This window comes from Cibotium barometz, chromosome 18, assembly GCF_041138505.1.
Source record: "Cibotium barometz isolate CiBa-2024 chromosome 18, ASM4113850v1, whole genome shotgun sequence".
NCBI classification, from domain to species: Eukaryota; Viridiplantae; Streptophyta; class Polypodiopsida; order Cyatheales; family Cibotiaceae; genus Cibotium; species Cibotium barometz.
Window position 1 is genome coordinate 26,283,195 of NC_141063.1, and position 16,841 is coordinate 26,300,035.

Here is a 16,841-nt window from a genome sequence, read left to right on the forward strand (position 1 = left end):
GGGGATATCTCTACTTTGTCACTTTTATTGATGATTGCTCCAAGCACACCTAGGTGGATCCATTAAAGGAGATGTCTAAGATTTTTATGTGCTTCGGACACTTCATTTCCATGGCTGAAAATGTGTCCACTTCTAAAGTTGGCACCCTACTTACAGATAGAGAGGGGCAATAAGGAATTTCATGCATATATGGTTGAAAGAGACATAAATCATCAACATACAATGCCCTACATGTAACAACCCCATATATTAGCATAACCCCCCTAAGAGGGGTGCAGGCCAGCTCACCTCTCAACCATAGGTTCTATGCTTTGAACCTGCCCCAAGCCAGGCACCAAGGTTTGATCCATGCCTTAGAGAGAAAGAACGTCCTAAAGAGGGAAAGGGTGTCTCGCCTGGTCCTAATTGTTTTCACACACATCACTACCATATATATGGCTATAGTCTTGTGCTTTGTGGATGTGCACAATGGTGTTTGTGGGAAAGCCTTCACAAAGAGCTCTACTGAAAAGATTTGCAATGATGGAAGCAAGCACATGTTGCCTGTGGACAAAGTGCTCTACCCACAAATCTTCATGATCTTTTGCTCTCCCATTATGCAACTTTTTTAGTGCTCGAGTGCCATAGGTGGCATTGTAGAGGAAAGACGATGTTGGCCATGGGATGTGTGGCATGTGGGGTATGGACTTATCTAGCATATCATAAAGCTATCGTGCATAGGCCTCCCAAAGGCTAGGACCTACCATGGGTGTGGAGGTGCTCTTTTCTTGGAGAATGAGCCATGGTTCTGAGTTATCCTCACTCAAGAAGAGCTAGTATAATTGTCACATGCTGAGATCAACCCATGTTCTCTCTCGTGTAGGAGATAGAGCCTTGGTCTATCAGACCAAAAGCGATACAAGAGTTCCATGTGGTGATTTGCCATGGAAAAAGACTAACAAAACTGGAAAAAAAACTCATACAAAAAGATAGACTAGTTGTATGTCTATCTCATCATCATCATGCTATGAAAGCTACATCTCCAAGTCGATACAAGAAAAGGACGGCTCATGTGGCTGTGATACCATCATCCTTATCCATCCAGAATATCTAGCATAGGTGAGAGGGAGAAAAAAAGAGACAGACAGACAGACAGACAGAGAGTTCTATTAATGCCTTCAAAAAACAGTGGTGTCAATGCCAAGGGAACAATGCTACCATGAGAGAGAGAGAGAGAAGGTATTAAAGTCTACAAAAGGTCTATGAGACCAAAAAACTGTTACATGTGATCCATGAGTAAACTGCATGTCAAGACAACACGAAAAAAGTAAAAGACTTGTTCCTGCTGAAAGGACAGAAAGGGTCAATGTGTGTGCACAATAAAGTAGGCGAACCTCTCATGTCTAGGCTCATAATCTGTAGAGGGTCTGGGTCACCAAAAGCAGGGGCATCTGGTTCTCTAGTAGACAGACTTTGCTCTCTCTCAGAGGACTCCCTGGGAGCATGGTGCCAGCCTGGCGTGGGTCTGGCAGGTGCTCACATCATGGGGGGCACATGTAGCTCTGTCCATGTGCCCCAGCAAATCTCGTATAGGCTGAGTATCAGCCGGGGCTCTCTGGTGAGGACAAAAGAAGTCAGTGAGATGTGTATGTGTGGTATCCTGCATCTCAGGTTGCTGCCTCATTAGTGCATCTAAGTATGTAATGCTCCTCAAACTCAATCTCCCCAGTACTACAGAGAAGTGAGTAGATCATGAAAAAACATAAAAGAGAGTGTGCACGCACAGGAGAGAGAGAGAGACAGACAGAGAGAGAGAGAGAGAGAGAGAGAGAGAGAGAGAGAGACTCAAAAAAAAAATGTCATATTCGCTATCTAGCCAAATTTCCTATACATTCCCACGTGTTTCTTTTTATCAGGCAAGTTAAAAACAAGTTGGTCAAGAATGATTGAAACCTGACCATAATTGACACAAGAGTCTCAACAGGATGAAAAGTTTTGAAAATGGCAAAAAATGAAAACAACCACCAATTCCAATGCCATCTCATCATGCCACATCACAGGACTAGTTGTGTTCCATACATACACGTACATGAATGAGCACAATCAAGTTAATGAATGTGCAAGATTGCAGTGCAAGAAGAAGCTGGTTGAAGGTGCACCACAATAGCACAGTTGCACTTAACAACAAACGACAATTTCTTAAAGGCCAAGCGCAATGTATTGTGGCAACTTTAATTGATGTTGTCAACAGCATTGGGATTACATGCATTTCCGAAAGGTTGAAAAATGCAAAACAAATATATACAGGCATACATGCATGCATTGCCCCTCATGGCCTACTTGGGTGATTTTGATATGTACTATGTAAAGACACGATCTTACCAGGCTAGACGCACCAAAAGTTCCACACTTGATGCTTGTTGGTTTCTCCGACTGTCATGTACAAGGTAAGAAGAGGAGAAGCCTTTCAGTACACAAGTTCAAATTCTTTAGCCCTGTATCATGATTAAAGCAATTAAATGTTTCATTAACTCACAGAAAAGAACCTTCTGCCAAAATTTATTTTGTGTGCATACCTCTGTAACCTTGTTCAAATCAGGACCATTCAGCTCATATACCTGAAAAAATACTGTGTTTTAGATTTAAGAAACATGATTACACAAAGTTGGCACCACCTAGCATATATGCCCATGATTCAATCAGTAAAGGTTTGTGAGAATGTGCAAGTCATCTACTTACTGAGACTCTGTGCCACAGAGGCAACTATCAGAGTGGCTCTGAACCGGCAAAGCAAAAGCCAAGGTGGTGCTGAGTGCAACCATTAACCAAGATGGAGAAAGGTGAAGTACTAACGAAGTCCCTACAAAATTCCCTATCAATGCAAGCCCTCGTAGCTTAAGCACCTGATGTGCATTTGAAAAGCTTTTTTTGGGTTTGTTGAGAAGCTTTTTAATTCAAAATGAGGGGAGCAAAGCTCTGTTTAAAATAAGCATGCACAAGGTGGGTGAAAAGTGAAGCATTATCAGGCACCTAAGAATGCAAATTTCTTTCCAATTAGTATCAAAGCTTATGTCTGCTTGAGATCCAAGTTTCTATCACAAGAAGTTGATAGTGACTTTTCGGTCAGTAGTCAGCTACTGCTCCAAGTGATGGACCTTTGCTCATTTGGAGAAGGGGTCTTCACCCCACTTCAGGAACCTCACCAAATGCTAGCTGTTTTATACTTTGGTCCGCCCAGCAGTGGAGCGAGGATAACTCGGGAGCTTGGTGCATTCTTGAGATCAAAAGAATCCCCACACCTGTCACAGACCCTAGCCTCTGGGAAGCCTATGCATGACAGTAGTATGATGCTCACAAAATGTCACACATTCCTCGGCCCACATCATCTTACCTCTTCAATGCCCTCAATGTTACTAGGGCTCTTAAAAAACTGCATAATGGGAGAGCAAAAGATCATTAGGATCTATGCAAGGAACACTTTGCCCACGGGCAAAATGTATTGACGCCCATTTTTGAACCCTTCCCCCCCCCACACCTTGGACCACCAACACCATCATTCCTATCCACAAAGCAAGTGACAACATGGACCCAGTTAATTACAGGACTATCATGATTGGCCACACAATGGCCAAGATCTATGGAGCAGTACTAGAGGACATAATGAGCTCTACGACAGAGAGGATGGGACGCTGAGCATCAGGCATGTGGTCACCTCACGATTATCTTTCTTATATAGAAAGGCCCTAGTGGAGATTGTGTAGTAGTATGTATACATTGGAGTAACTTTTATGGGTCCCAAGTTTTGCATGACCACAACTGCCACTAATCGACTAGCGAGGGTGATAGAATGCACAGCGGAAGAAGGGAAAGTGGAAACACAAGAGAGAGAGAGAGAGAGAGAAACGAAATGAAATGAAATGTTATATTAACGTCTCCAAAAGGCCAAAGTGACCTATGAGACCAAAGTTACAACCATGTGACATCTGATACACTGTCTGGAAAAGAAGAGAGAGAGAGAGAGAGAAATGAAATGAAATGATATATTAACGTCTTCAAAAGGCCAAAATGACCTATGAGACCAAAAAGGTTACAACAATTGGTGGATCTGATACAATGTCTATGTAAGGAAAGCTAAAAACAATTAAACAACTAACTGAAACTGAAACAACTATGAGGAAAAGTACGGTACCAGGAGCTCCTAATGGATAACATGTGGGAGGAAAACTCCAGCAACAAAGGTAAGCATCATACACATCACTATCCAAAGATGTCTCTCATCGGTCGATGGCGGATATCCTCAATGTCCTCCATGGTGAGTACTCTGACTGGACGTCTCCCATGCCGTGCTAGTATGGTCCTGATCCTCTGTTGTAGTCTCCGCCGGTGTCGAGATGGACCTCTCATCTTGGGGCGCCTGGACCGCCCCAGCTCTATAGCCCGATCAATCAGTGTACCTCTGGTGCGGCTGTACTCTGGGGCTAGCTGCAATGCCTGCTGACCTGACTGCTCAATCTCTGGTCGAAAGAAGTCTGTAATCTGCCTCTGTAGGTGTCTCTCCCTCTCTGATCCCCTCCCTCTCAGGAGACCCTCTCTATGTCTACGCAGCTCTAGCAAGTACAGTCCGAGGCATCTCTGATCCTGGTATCTCATGACTCTAGAAAGTGGTCCAAAGCCCTCTCTGAACAGGCAGTGAAAACGGCCTCGTATCTCATAATATACCGGACAGTGACATATGTAATGTAACTCTGTCTCTGGCTCCATCTGGCACAGCTGACAAATCCTGGCCTCAGCTGGTACTCCTCTGAATCTGCCAGTCTCAATCTCTAGCTGGTGTGAGGATGTGCGCATCTGACCAATAGCACACCGTACCCCATGAGAAAGATGAGTATCCATGTAGCTGGGTCTAATCACAAACCCATCCTCCGTGAGCTGGAGAAGATGATCTCTATAGAAAGCCATCTTCGTACCAAGCTCGTGTGTCGGCTGTATCCATGTCCTCCTAGTGTCCAGCTGAGTCAAGTCTAGCCTGATAAGTCTGGTAATCTCTGCCCGTGTGAGAGAGAGGGAGGGTGCATCCAGGGAGTACTGAAATGGAGGTAGCCTGTCCATACTAAAGCCATGCAGTTGGAACCAAGCTGTCATCTGTGCATACCAACATGATCCGTCTCCCTGTGATGCCAACTGTCGTGAAGACTCCAGGGCTAAGCGAGCATATCTGTCTCTAGGGAGAGCCCAAGTGCTATGTATAAAGGAGACTGATCGAGTGAGTGCCTCTACTACCAATGGGGAAACATAGAGGAAACATAGGTATAGACCTGTTCTCAAAAACACCAACCAAGAATACATGTCCCAAGCAAGAGAGGAGAAAGCCTCGTATGTGAGGAACTACAGCAAACAATTCTAAGCAATGATATGAGGGAGGGTAGACCCGGCTATATATATGCCCATGTAGAGGCAACCGACTAGGTCTACACAACTAGGATAAATATCCAAGACTCCATAAAATGGGAATAAAATATGGGAAAAATATGTGAGGGGTGACCAGCCCCTCAAGCTAACATGGTCAGAACTAAAGGCTAAAAATAAGATACCACACACGAAGTCAGCAGCAAGAGAATGATGTCTAACACCCCCTCTCAGCACCGGATGCTGAGTGAACTCCAAGCACCCAGAGACGCCATCCTCGATCATAGATGAAAGACTGTATAAACATGTACCACGAAAGCTCCACAACCAATCTCCTCAGCAACTCAGCTACAAAAGCAACAAAACAAGCTGCCAGGTACACTGCTCCTTTGGAAGAAAACAACCAAGTAGGTTGCGACATGCTGCTCCAAATAATGGTTTCAAACCCAAGTGTAAGAACCCAAATAATGGTTTCAAACCCAAGTGTAAGAACACTCTCCGAAGTCGAATGTCGTGTTTCCAACCTGGAGAAGGTATGAAAAACCTCAAAACCAACCAAGATCAGATCCTGTAGATAATCAATCCTGGGAGAAGCAGGATGCTCCTCACTGGAACCCTCTGAGCCTATCTGCTCAAACTCTATAGCAAGAGTTGCCCAATGCTGAAAAGAAGCATCCTCTAGAAAGGTCGGCATCACAAGAAGTAAAGACGCTGAAGAAAAGATGAGGTCCATCTGCTCAAACTCCGTACCGTGAGTTGCCCAATGCTGTACATAAGCACACTCCACTAAGGTGGGCATGGCTGCAAATCTGGAAACACAAAGGTATTCAGGGCAATAGATAGGGCTGAATCTGGAAAAGCAAAAGAGATATGGTACCACCAAGCCTCACATCAACAAATAGCATCAGAACACTTGTAGGAGAAAAAAACGCAGCAAGTATGTTGCTGCTGTCCTGCACAGAATAGGCGGACAGCACTAAAGAAGGGGGGGGGGGGGGGTGAGAATGCTGTTGAAAAAAAAACTGCTGTAGAAAACACCTGTAGAAAAAACGCAGCACTCCAAGGTGCTGCTGCCCTGAAAACAGAGCAGCCAACAAGTAAAAGGTGAATCTGAAGGGTCAAAACCTATAAAGGATGACCAATAGCTGCAATGGAGAAAACGCTTGGAAGAAGTAGGCAACCAGCAGCACCTCTGAGAAAAAAAAACGCAGGAGGGAGAAGAGGGAGCATCCAACACTGTTCTTCACCGACGCTCTGATACCATGATAGAATGCATAGTGGAAGAAGGGAAAGTGGAGCATAGTGGAAGAAGGGAAAGTGGAAACATAGGAGAGAGAGTGAGAAAGAGAGATGGAGAGGAAACACAGGTATAGACCTGCTCTCAATATCAACCAAGAATACATGTCCCGAGCAAGAGGGGAGAAAGCCTCGTATGTGAGGGACTGCAGCAAACAATGCTAAGCAATGAATATGAGGGAGGGTAGACCCGGCTATATATATGCCCATGTAGAGGCAGCCGACTAGGTCTACACGACTAGGATAAATATCCAAGACTCCATAAAATGGGAATAAAATATGGGAAAAATATGTGAGGGGTGACCAACCCCTCAAGCTAACATGGTCAGCCCTAAAGGCTAAAAATAGGACCACACAAGAAGTCAGTAGCAAGGCGATGATGTCTAACAGAGGGGACATGCCTCTCTAGCCCGTCTAGAGGGACAATGTTTTCACACACATTTCTATGAGCCCTAAACTATGTGTTGGCTCTTTGACACTTCAGTACAACCATCAGCTACGTATGAAGGAGCCTTCTCGGACCAGGCCTAGGGAAGGGGACGACTAGAGGAACATGAGGCTGCAGGTTATGATGTTGTCACACTTTGAGATCCCGAGATACATAAAGATACACGTCACATGCTATGCACATCGCGATTGACCAGCGTAGGGTATCCTCCCACCGCTTCACAGTAGAGACTGGCCAAGCCGAGGATTTCTCATGGGAGGAGAGGATATGCAGAGAGAGGTAGAGGATGAGGCACACTAAACGTTTAGCTGCCATGCCTATTATGAGATATGGGGGAGATTCCTCAGCCTTTTCAAGGAGGGGTTCGGCCCACTCGCACGGGTGATACAGTATGAGGACCAAAGATGCCTAGGCATGTACTTGACAAAGCAAAGATGACATAGGGCTGTAGTATTGAGGCAGCACCATGAGAGACAAACCCAACCTCTACAAGACACCTCTCAGAGAGCCATCACAGATTCCTTCACGGTACGAGCATCCACATCAAAGTCCACCACCCATACCAATGCCTTTGCTCCGACATCAAAGCCCATTGCCCACACCCACACTTGAGCTCTACGCCCCCGAGGAGTTCTCAGTGAGAAAGCCCAATTTGTTGTAAAGTCCTTTCCAAGATCTGCCCTAAACACAGCTGAAAACACGGTAATCGGGATGTACTTCTCCCAATAGGATGGTCTCTTGGAGACGTATGCACGAAGCATCCAACTTTCTCCAAATGGTATTCAATGAGGGTAAGCGGTGGAAAGAGGAGAAGGAGGACCTCATAGCAGAAGTCAAAGACCTTCACGGGGAAGTCAACACGCTCAAAGGCGTAATTTCAGCTCTTCAGAGGGAGCTTGCAGAGGCTAAGGCAAATGGTGGACTTGAAGAAGGTGAAATTCAGCCATCAACGATAGAAGAGCTCAAGGTTATCAAGGAACAAGTACGGGCAATTAAGGAAGAAGAGAAGCAACACGAAGCAAAGACTTCCTCATGGGTGGAAGTCATCACCAAGACTCAAAGGAAGATGGATGAAGCTATGGTGTTGATGGGGATTGACAGTCCGGCACACGCAAAAGCCTGGAGAGTGGGCAAAAAAAGCAGCGGCAACGGGGAAAAGGAAAGAGCTCTCATACTTCGCTTCCCCTCTATTGAGGCGAAGGAGGAGTTCTTGAAGAGGCGACCCACTTTAAAGAATACAGGCATTTTTCTTGGTGACGATCTTACACTTTCACAGCTTGCACATATGAAGGAAGTCATGCCAGAGATTAGGGCGGCAAGAGAAAAGGGAAAGATAGCATTTTATAGAGAAGGGAGGGTGGTCATCGTGGAGCGACGCTCTACATGACGGTGCGAGACCTATGGGACCAAATTAAAGCTGGCAGCCTGGAACTGCAATGGATCCCTCAGACTTGATGTAGGTGCCTTTGAGGACAGCTTTAGAGATAGAGATATAGTCTTCTACTCGGAGACTCACCAAGCCCCTGGTCAGATGATGCCACAGGTGACAGGATACAGATGGGAGACAGCTTGCAGAGTAGGGACGAGATCGGTACACAGTAGTAGAGGATCAGGGGGGGTGGCAGTTCTTTTCAGGGAGGAGCTACAACCGCTTCTACACATCGTTCGGAGAGATGATCACGCCAAATATATGTGGGTGAGACTGAGGGCCGACACAGGCAGATTCCTGTATATTGCCATATGCTATTTTGCTCCTAGTACATCGACATATGCAGCACCTAGAGGGCAAACCGCCAGACAGCCTTTTATGATACCTTAGAGGAGATGCTGAGAGAGCTGGACACTCTGGATCTGGGATTAGACAGACGCTCACAGGATGTGGAGTGCACAGAGTATGGGAGATATTTGGTAGATATGGGGACTACACATGGGTTGGCCATACTTAATGGCTTGTAGAGGTTTCCGTCAGCAGTTGGATTTACTTGCTTTCCACATAGACATGGTGCTAGCACAGTGGATTATGTTATGGCTATGCCGAGCTTTGTTTCATGCATTGAGGACTTCACAGTTGGATCTCGGCCCATTGGGGTAGTAGTGGATCATGCATTGTTGACATTGACCATCTCTTTTCACTTTACCACAGCTCAGAGGACACGAGGGGCAGATCACACTCGATATACTTTTACTTCAGAGACTGATGCTGTCTACAGAGATGGGATTTATAGACGTCTGTACACAGAGGAGCCAGGGAGACCTTTGGAGGAGCTGACCCATATACTGACAGAGACTTTACAGGATGCAGCGAGAGAGGCATATCCACATACTCAGCCTGGACACAGAGACAGCGTTCTGGGTGTATACCCCAGAACAGCTGGTATGATGAGGAGTGCAGAGAGACAAGAGCCCGACTGCAGCGGGAGGTTGCTTTGGGAGTCACTACTCACCGACAGTCACGTATTGCCTTCCGACGCCTTGTGCGAAGGAAGAAGCGGGCCTTCCTTGCTCAGCTAGAGCAGGAATTATACCAGCTATTCTTGAGCCAGGATTCGAGGGAGGCTTGGCGTTTGTTTCATGAGTCCTCCCCTGCTTTGGCCATCACTTCTACAGAGGTCTGGGGTAGTTATGCAGCATCTCTATATACAATTCCTGGACATACACCTTTTCTTGACCCGCCAGCACCATGCCCACAGACATGTACTTTCTTTACCGCAGAGATGGTAAGGAAGGCCATTGATAGGATGAAGACTGGGAGAGCATATGATTATGATGGATTGGTCGCTGAGCACTTTATTCATGCGAGAGACATGCTGGCAGAGCTTCTAGCAGTGATGTTCAATCGTGCTATGTGTGAAGGCTTACCCGAGACTTGGAGTATGTCCACCATCGTTTCTATCTTCAAGTCAGGGTACCCAATGGAGCCAAGGAATTATCGCACTATTATGATTGGCCACACACTAGCACGATTGTATGCATCCATTCTTGAGCAGCAGTTGAGTAGATGGGCAGAGAGAGAGGGCATTCGAGCAGAGGGACAGGCATGGTTCAGGAGAGGTTTCTCTACTCTTGACCACATCTTGACTCTGCGGGCCATTATTGAGGAGGGCAGGTCGCATGGGCGACGGATTTATTGTAGCTTTGTGGACTTCCGCAAAGCATTTGATATAGTGCCCAGAGCCAGATTGATGAGGCGATTACAGGAGATGGGGGTACCCACAGAGCTCATATGGGGGATTATGGCTTTATATAGATCAGTTGCAAGACAGGTACGCACCCCAAAGGGGGTCTCTACTTTGGTTCAATCCACTATAGGAGTGAAGCAAGGTTTCCCGTTATCTCCTTCATTGTTTGGTATGTATGTGGATGAGGCTTCTGACTACATTGAGAGATTGGGGGACAGAGGAGCCCAGCTAGCAGGTACATGGATCCCACTATTGTTATATGCTGATGATATTGTGTTGATCTCTGACTCCCCTGAGGGTATGCAGCGTCATCTAGATGCTTTACATGAGTTTGCACATGATAGTGGATTGTCTGTCAACCTTGGCAAAACCAAGGTTATGGTGTTTAACACCACACCACAGTGGGTTAGGCGATCAACTCCCACATTTACATATGGGCACGTGATTGTGGAGTATACAGATGCATATACATATCTTGGGGTAGTATTCAGTGGGCCAGTGTTTTCGATGAGGAGAGCAGCAAAGACTAGATTGACAAGAGCACATGCAGCCCTGGGTGGTTTGGAGAGGATGTGTTCGCAGGTTCAGTTTCAGGAACCTCGAACGAAACTTTGGCTTTTTGACACTCTAGTGACATCAGCTATGCTTTATGGAGTGCAGATATGGGGACCTTCAGTGGGCCATCACAGCACAAGCGGGTGGAGAGGTATGGAGAGGCCTTTGGTATCTATGATTGCTAGGATTATTAGAGCCAAGGCCTTGGTACCTCATGAGATTATTCGAGCAGAGCTGGCGGCTGCCCCTCTGGTGATTGAGGCTATTACGAGATCAGTCTCCTACATACATGGCTTGTGGGATCTCCCCCGAGACAGATATGCACGCCTCGCCCTTGAGTCCTCCCGACAGCTAGCTTTACAGGGAGACATGGCTTGTTGGTATGGACAGATGACATCTTGGTTCCAGGCACATGGTTTTAGCATGGACAGATTGCCTCCCTTCCAGTATTCTCTGGAGGCACCTTCTCTCACTCTCACACGGACAGAGATTACCAGACTCATCCGTCAGGATTTAGTTCAGCTGGACATTAGGAGGACATGGATACAGTTGACTGAGGAGCTGGGCACGAAGATGGCTTTCTACAGAGAGCATTTTCTTCAGCTCACAGCAGATGGTTTTGTGATCAGACCCAGTTACATGGATGTACACTTGTCTCATGCAGTACGATGTGCTATTGGTCAGATTCGCACATCCTCACACCAGCTTGAGATTGAGATTGGCCAATATAGAGGTATACCAGCTGAGGCCAGGATATGTTGAGTATGCCATGGGGAGCCAAAGACAGAGCTGCATTATATATGCCATTGTACTGCATACTATGAGATACGTGGTCGTTTCCACTATTTATTCAGAGAGGGTTTTGGACCACTTTCCAGAGTCATGAGATACCAGGACCAGAGGTGTTTGGGATTGTTCTTGCTTGAGCTGTGGAGATATAGAGATAGCCTGCTTAGGCGCACAGAGAGCCAGACTCAGAGGCACATTACAAACTTCTTTAGTCCAGCCATCACTGCGCCAGATGGACCACAGTAGCAGGACATGGATACCGCCCACACCAGCGGTACACTGATTGATCGTGCGATTGAGCTTGGGTGGTCCAGACGCCCACGACTACGGAGGAGGGCATCCCAGCATAGACGGAGGTTGCAGCAGCGGATTCGGATTATTCTTGCGAGACATGCGGGACACCCAGTCAGGGTGCTGACCACAGAGGATATTGAGGAGATCCGCCAGCGTCCGATGCGGCACATATTATGAGATGGAGGCACCTCCATAGTGTACCCCCCCGTCCCACATGATATTGTATCCCCTCACTGTACTCCACTCACCTACATAGCGTACCCCCCCCTCACTATATTCACACCCTATAAGGGTTTATGTTTACCTTCCAGTTCCAGTTTCATTTTCTAGGTGCCAGTAGTATCATCTTTATTTTTCATTTTCTGGTTTTTTATCCAAACATTGTATCAGATCCACCATGATGTAACTTTTTGGTCTCATAGGTCATTATGGCCTTTTGAAAACATTAATATAACATCTCTCTCTCTCTCTCTCTCTCTCTCTCTCTCTCTCTCTCTCTCTCTCTCTCTCTCTCTCTCTCTCTCTCTCTCTCTCTCTCTCTCTTGAGATTGAGATTGGCCGATATAGAGGTATACCAGCTGAGGCCAGGATATGCCGAGTATGCCATGGGGAGCCAGAGACAGAGCTGCATTATATATGCCATTGTACTGCATACTATGAGATACGTGGTCGTTTCCACTGTTTATTCAGAGAGGGTTTTGGACCACTTTCCAGAGTCATGGGGTACCAGGACCAGAGGTGTTTGGGATTGTTCTTGCTGGAGCTGCGGAGACATAGAGATAGCCTGCTTAGGCGCACAGAGAGCCAGACTCAGAGGCACATTACAGATTTCTTTAGTCCAGCCATCACTGCGCCAAATGGACCACAGCAGCAGCAGGACATGGATACCGCCCACACCAGGGGTACACTGATTGATCGTGCGACTGAGCTTGGGTGGTTCAGACGCCCACGACTACCGGAGGAGGGCATCCCAGCATAGACAGAGGTTGCAGCGGCAGATTCGGATTATTCTTGCGAGGCATGCCGGACATCCAGTCAGGGTGTTGACCACAGAGGATATTGAGGAGATCCGCCAGTGTCCGATGCGGCACATATTATGAGATGGAGGCACCTCCATAGTGTACCCCTCCGTCCCACATGATATTGTATCCCCTCACTATATTCCACTCACCTCCATAGCGTACCCTCCCCTCACTATATTCCAGTTCCAGTTTCATTTTCTTGGTGCCAGTAGTATCATCTTTATTTTTCATTTTCTGGGTTTTTTTATCCAGACATTGTATCAGATCCACCATGATGTAACTTTTGGTCTCATAGGTCATCATGGCCTTTTGAAGACGTTAATATAACATTTCATTTCTCTCTATTTTTCATTTTCTGGACATTGTATCAGATCCACCAATTGTTGTAACCTTTTTGGTCTCATAGGTCATTTTGGCCTTCTGAAGACGTTAATATATCATTTCATTTCATTTCTCTCTCTCTCTCTCTCTCTCTCTCTCTCTCTCTCTCTCTCTCTCTCTCTCTCTCTCTCTCTCTCTCGGTTTTTTTTATCCAGACATTGTATCAGATCCACCATGATGTAATTTTTGGTCTCATAGGTCATTATGGCCTTTTGAAGACGTTAATATAACATTTCATTTCATTTCTCTCTCTCTCTCTCTCTCTCTCTCTCTCTCTCTCTCTCTCTCTCTCTCTCTCTCTCTCTCTCTCTATGTATGTATGTATGTATGTATGTATGTATGTATGTATATATACATGATGAGTTTCCATGGACAGTTTTGTATCACCCCGGTGAGATAGCTAGCTGCTATGTTTATGTTTTCTTTCTATTTTATTTTCCATTCCATGATGAGATATGCCATAGACATTATTGTATTGCTTTGGTCTCAATATCAGAGGATATAGGCGATATTGGCACGACGTCATGCGGCACGACCTCGGCGCTTCAACCTGTCTATGCTAGATCGACCTATGCGAAACATTATGGGATGAGTCTATCTCAGTTGCTTTCCACAGCCTACCATTTTTCCGGTTCCACACTTTTATCAAATATGGCTTTTTCTGCCACTTGTATCAGGCCACTAGTTCCTCTTTGCCACATGTTATAGCTATTTGTTTTTTATTTTCTACTCGGGACATTTAGTTTCCTTGAGTTTGGATGTATGGTACTTTTGTCTCATAGGCCTCTCTCTCTCTCTCTCTCTCTCTCTCTCTCTCTCTCTCTCTCTCTCTCATGCTATAGAGATGTATCGCCACAGGAGCTGCACATCGCTCCAACTATACACCATTCAAGAGGAGGAGGATTGGACACCCACACGCCGTAAGAGGCGTGCATATGAGGAGGCACAGTACTGGATATATACCACCTACTCCATGAGCAGAGATACAGCCACTGCATGGCGCAAGATGAGAGAGCCTCGCCCTCGTACCCCGATTGAGGATCCACACAGATGGCACACATATGCAAAGAGCCTCTACCATATCCCTCAGCAACCGCCCATACCACAGGCACAAGAGCCCCGCCCTACCACCTCTACTTTCTTTACCGCCTGGTTACAGCATGGGAGATCGGCTGACCACACAGGTATACAGAGTGAGCATCTTATTTATGTAGCCAACACACTGGCACCCTTTGTTGCTCACCTTTTTAATAGGACACTGGTGGAGGGCCTACTAGCTCAGTGGACTATGCACACCATCGTGCCTCTCCACAAAGCAGGAGACATGCTATACCCCAGCAACTACAAGACTATCATAATTGGTCATACACTGGCCAAACTTTATGCCGCAATGCTCGAGGCAGAGTTGAGCTCATATGCAGAGGAGGAGGGACTGAGAGCACCAAGACAGGCTAGATTCCGACGAGCTTTCTCCACTATTGACCATATATTCACTCTGAGATGTATGATTGATCAGGCTAGGGCGCGGGAGAGGAGATTATACTGCTGCTTTGTGGATTTCCGCAAAGCATTTGACACGGTGCCACGAGAGAGACTCTTCTAGTGCCTCCAGTCATTGGGGATCCCATCAGAGATGGTTTGGGGCATCTATGCTTTATATGAGCAAGTCCTCGGGCGCATACGATGCCCGGGGGGGCTATCTGACGTTATTGCTAGCACCGTAGGTGTGAAGCAAGGATGCCCACTCTCTCCTACACTATTTGGGCTATACATCGATGAGGTGGCTGACTTCATTGTTCACGGTGGTGGGGACGGGGTAGAAATCTCAGGTACCACAGTCCACATTATGCTATATGCAAATGATATTATTTTGGTCTCTAAGCCGCGGATGGGACTACAGCATCATCTCCATTGACTCCATGACTTCTGCACATAGAGGGGACTTACAGTGAACCTTGGGAAAACCAAGGTCATGATTTTCCACACCTCAGGCCCGGTTTGACGACAGGCCATCTTCACACTAGCAGGAGGACAGGTAGAGGTGGTAGACTCATATGTGTACTTGGGGATTACATTTGCGACTCCGCCAAGAAGATTTACTATGGCACAGGCAGCTAGGGATAGGATAGACTCACACGAGGGCATGGAGCTCTGGCCATGCTAGAGAGACAGTGTCACCAGGCACACTTCCAGGAGCCCCGCACGAAGGGGTGGTTGTTTAACACACTAGTCACCCCTGCTTTGATGTATGCTGCAGCAGTATGGGCACCTGGGCTCCCCACCTCCACATGGTCTCAAATAGAGAGGCCTCAGATTCTCATGCTCTCACGGATGATCCGCAGCAAACCCTCCATCCCACATGACATTGTCCGGGCGGAGTTTGTTGCACCTCCTATGCTAGTAGAGGCCCTCTTCCAGACGATCTGCTTCATACAGAGGATCAGAGATATGTCATCAGATCAACTCTCACATAGAGCTTTTGAGGCGTCCAGGCAGCTCGCAGAGAGTGGAGATAGAAGATCATGGTATTCACATATGATACAGTGGCTCACTCAGCATGGTCTCAACATAGATCACCTACCACCTTTCCAGTATGATATACATGCACCACACATCCAGCTCTCTCATAGTGAGAGGAACAGAGTCCTTCGGCAGGATTTATGGCAGCAATACACTCAAGAGACTTGGATTACACCCAGTCAGCCTCTACCGCCGAAGATGCTATACTACAGAGATCAGTTTATGCGTATCTCAGCGGATGGATTCATACAGAGACCTGGATACATGGATACATACATGCCACACAGGGTCAGAGTGGCCACTGGTTAGCTTAGAGTATCATCACATCAGCTTGAGATAGAGGCTGGTCAAGCATCATGCCTCCCCCACACTAAGAGGATATGCAGACTCTGTCAGCAGGAGATAGAGAGCGAGGAGCATTTTGTATGTAGATGCAGAGCATACAGCACTGTCCGAGAGAGATACCCCACTTTCTTCAGGGAGCCCCACTCATTGCGCCAGATCATGGAGTCGGCAAACCAGCGCCGATTCGGGCAATTCCTGATAGAGATATAGCGACACAGAGAGACACTACTATAGACACAGACGACACAGGGAGGTAGGCAGCAATCCCAGATTACTGATTTCTTTCAGAGAGCTACGCCACCACCACAACAGGGGGTCACACTTCAGCGCACAGAGGATCTCCGAGCTCGACGGAGATAGCGAGCACCAGGCTACCAGACCCCAAGACTTCATGAGAGAGAGATCACTCAGATCCGGTCTCGCCACCAGCTTTCTGTCCAGGAGAGGCTCACACATTTTCGATCAGATCTAGGGAGGATCCTACAGGAGGTCTTTGCCCCTCCCCCACTGATGTACACCATCCTACATCCCTAGTATGGTACTGGATGGAGCTAGCTAGATTTGCATAGCATCATTGTATACCCGATGCATACAGTACTGCGCATTGAGCCCCTAGTGATAGAGCTC

General features: G+C 46.8%; 1 protein-coding gene and 1 pseudogene across 1 annotated transcript in view; one reads left to right on the forward strand and one right to left on the reverse strand.

The window, feature by feature from the left end:
• The window catches only part of LOC147629126 (uncharacterized), an 82,127-nt gene extending 76,009 nt beyond the window's left edge, over positions 1-6,118 (reverse strand). Inside the window, exons 1-4 of the mRNA XM_086812865.1 lie at positions 5,995-6,118; positions 5,648-5,733; positions 2,556-2,597; positions 2,362-2,412 (exon numbers count right to left, since the gene is read on the reverse strand). Of these exons, the coding sequence (XP_086668991.1) occupies positions 2,362-2,412; positions 2,556-2,597; positions 5,648-5,733; positions 5,995-6,118 (303 nt within the window). The remainder of the gene's footprint in view (positions 1-2,361; positions 2,413-2,555; positions 2,598-5,647; positions 5,734-5,994) is intronic.
• A 64-nt stretch (positions 6,119-6,182) lies between these two features.
• On the forward strand, positions 6,183-16,424 carry LOC147629127 (uncharacterized; annotated as a pseudogene).
• Positions 16,425-16,841: the final 417 nt, after the last annotated feature.